This window comes from Elephantulus edwardii, unplaced genomic scaffold (assembly GCF_000299155.1).
Source record: "Elephantulus edwardii isolate Elephantulus edwardi_28Jun2011 unplaced genomic scaffold, EleEdw1.0 scaffold00187, whole genome shotgun sequence".
Taxonomy (NCBI): domain Eukaryota; kingdom Metazoa; phylum Chordata; class Mammalia; order Macroscelidea; family Macroscelididae; genus Elephantulus; species Elephantulus edwardii.
In genome coordinates, this window is record NW_006399937.1 from 1700308 (window position 1) to 1702754 (window position 2447).

Genomic DNA, 2447 nt, shown 5'->3' on the forward strand with positions numbered 1-2447 from the left:
TTCACAGCTTTAGTCTGCTTGGCTCCACAATCAACACTCTTGGCACTAGTAGCCAGGAAATTAGAAGACATATTGTGATGGGTAAGTCTGCTGTTAGGGACCCCTCTAAATTACTGAAGAGCAATGATGTGTCTCTGGAGACTAAGGTGCGTCTGGTCCAGGCCGTGGTTTTGCAATCACTTCTTATGCATCAGAGAGCTGAACAATGACCAGGGAGGATAGAAGGAGAATTGACGCTTTTGAGATTTGGTGTTGGAGTAGAGTGCTGAGGGTACCATGGACTACTAAGAAAACAAACAGATTCATCCTGTAGAGGGTTAAACCAGGCTGATCCTTGGAAGCAAGGATTTTGAGACTTCGTCTGACATACTTTGGTCATGTTTTAAGGAGGGACCGGTTCTTGGAGAAGGACATCATGCTTGGGAGGGTGGAGAGCAGGCGCAGGAGGGAAAGGCACTCTTGGAGGTAGATTGATTTGGTGACTGGGGCAATCGGGATGAGTGTATCAGAGACAACGAGATTGGCACAGGACAGAGCAGAGTTTAGAACTGTTGTGCATAGGGTTTCTATGAGTCGCAAGTGACTCGACGGCACATAACAACTACAACAACAACAACAACTTATTTGCTGTTAAACTCTCACTGGTCATGTTATCTCTGCAGAATGGAAGGGGCTGACAAGAATTTATTAATGGTTTATGGAGCCAGAGTCTAAGCCTATACAATCTCCTTTGTTCTAATTGAGCTTGATGCTATGAGGGAGATGCATGTACCCTATTATGCAATAACCCCACCCAAAGTCAAAATTGGACATCTGAGGTGCTCATACAGCTCAGGAATAATACTTCTCCATACAGAGTTTCAGGAAACAGCACATATCAAATACTGCTTTGAGCTTTGTACATTTAAACATCTATATCATTTCTATTCAGTTGTTTTGCAAGCCTTTTCTTAGAAAACCAAACCTGAAGTGCCTGTAAGTAAACCAGTTTATTTTGGGGGTGTTCTTTCAGTCACTCACAGATTGTGCACAGATTTTGTAAGTCACATTCAAACCTCTTGAACACATCGAAAGTGCTTTCAACTCATTGCTATTGTTCTTAACTGTATTGTTTCCTGGAGTTCTAAATGTACTCTTGAACATCTTTACTCAGCCGCTATCTTCTCAGTGCTGCCCTCTCTAGCAAAGAACTCCTTTCTCAATTACTACTCCAAGCCTCCTAGCTCATCTGATATTACTGATTCCATGTTATTTATTTACCATATTAATTCTCTATCACACCTTTTAGAAAAATCTCCTTTTCATTAAAACTGTCCCTAGTACCTAGGACAGTACAGAGAAAAGTATCTAATACATAAAAGGTTCTATAAGTAAATGCCCAAAGAATTGATTATATTTTTGGACCCTATAAACTCAGTAAGGGATTATGATTAGCAGCTGAAGAATAATCTCAGTCAAAGTCAATCCTCACTCACATACCCTTTACAACACAGGCGAACTGCCCCATTGTGTTTCCAAGGGATTAGTCTTTGTAGAATCTGGACTGCCTCATATTTATTTCACAGAGGGACTAGTGAGTTCAAAGCAATGACCTTTTGATTATCAGCTAAATGCTTTAACCACTGAGCTACTAGGACTTCTTATTAACAAAAGAGGGTTTAAAATTAAGGATGAACCATGTCGTCAAATGAGAGAAGGTGTTTGTAGAGATATTTGGCTAAGCTCTGAATGAAATTCAATTTGCCATTGACCAAAAAAACTTTTTCCCTTGAAACTCCTGTGTCCTTCTTTGACTGGTTGTTGGCTTCGTGGAAGGGAAACGTTCATAGAGAAGAGAAAGCAGTATTCTGGGGCTCTGATGCCAGAGTGTCTAAGCGTGCCAAGATAAGCTCAAAGCAAATCAAAAGAGTTCTGCCATTACTCACACATTCTTCCTGAGAAGAGATGTTTCATCATTCCAGGTTTTAATCTAGAAAAGTTAAAAATTTTGCTTTCCTCTCTAAATTGTTGTGAGAAAAGATAAAATCAGATAAAGTGTTTCTATGGATTTTATTGAAAAAAACAACAAAAAGAACTTGAGATTGTGAGGAGTTTTCTATACCACTCCAGCTCTAACCAACCCACAATCCCCTCTCAGGAGGACTTGGCCATCGTGCTCCTTCCCTTGGTTCAGCTGCACTTACCGTGGCCAAGAGGGAATCTAAGAAGCTGCCTGAAAAGACAGCACCTGTGGAAAAGGAAGTGCTGAGATGCAGGTTTGGTCCTGGGAGGACTCCTTTCATCTCACCAAGTGGTTCAATGAAACGGATGTTAGAAGGATTTTCTACAAGGCAAAAAGAGGCATAAATAAAGTAAGTTTAAGAGCTGGGCTGCTTAAGAATTATGGTATAAAACTACAAATACAAAAATATAAATAAAGGTTTTCACATAGGCAGAATCAATCTTAG

General features: G+C 40.3%; 1 protein-coding gene across 1 annotated transcript in view; it reads right to left on the reverse strand.

The window, feature by feature from the left end:
- KCNU1 (potassium channel, subfamily U, member 1) overlaps positions 1-2447 on the reverse strand; it is a 311810-nt gene that overhangs the window by 34606 nt on the left and 274757 nt on the right. The window contains exon 26 of the mRNA XM_006896651.1: positions 2184-2323. Within this exon, the coding sequence (XP_006896713.1) occupies positions 2184-2323 (140 nt within the window). The remainder of the gene's footprint in view (positions 1-2183; positions 2324-2447) is intronic.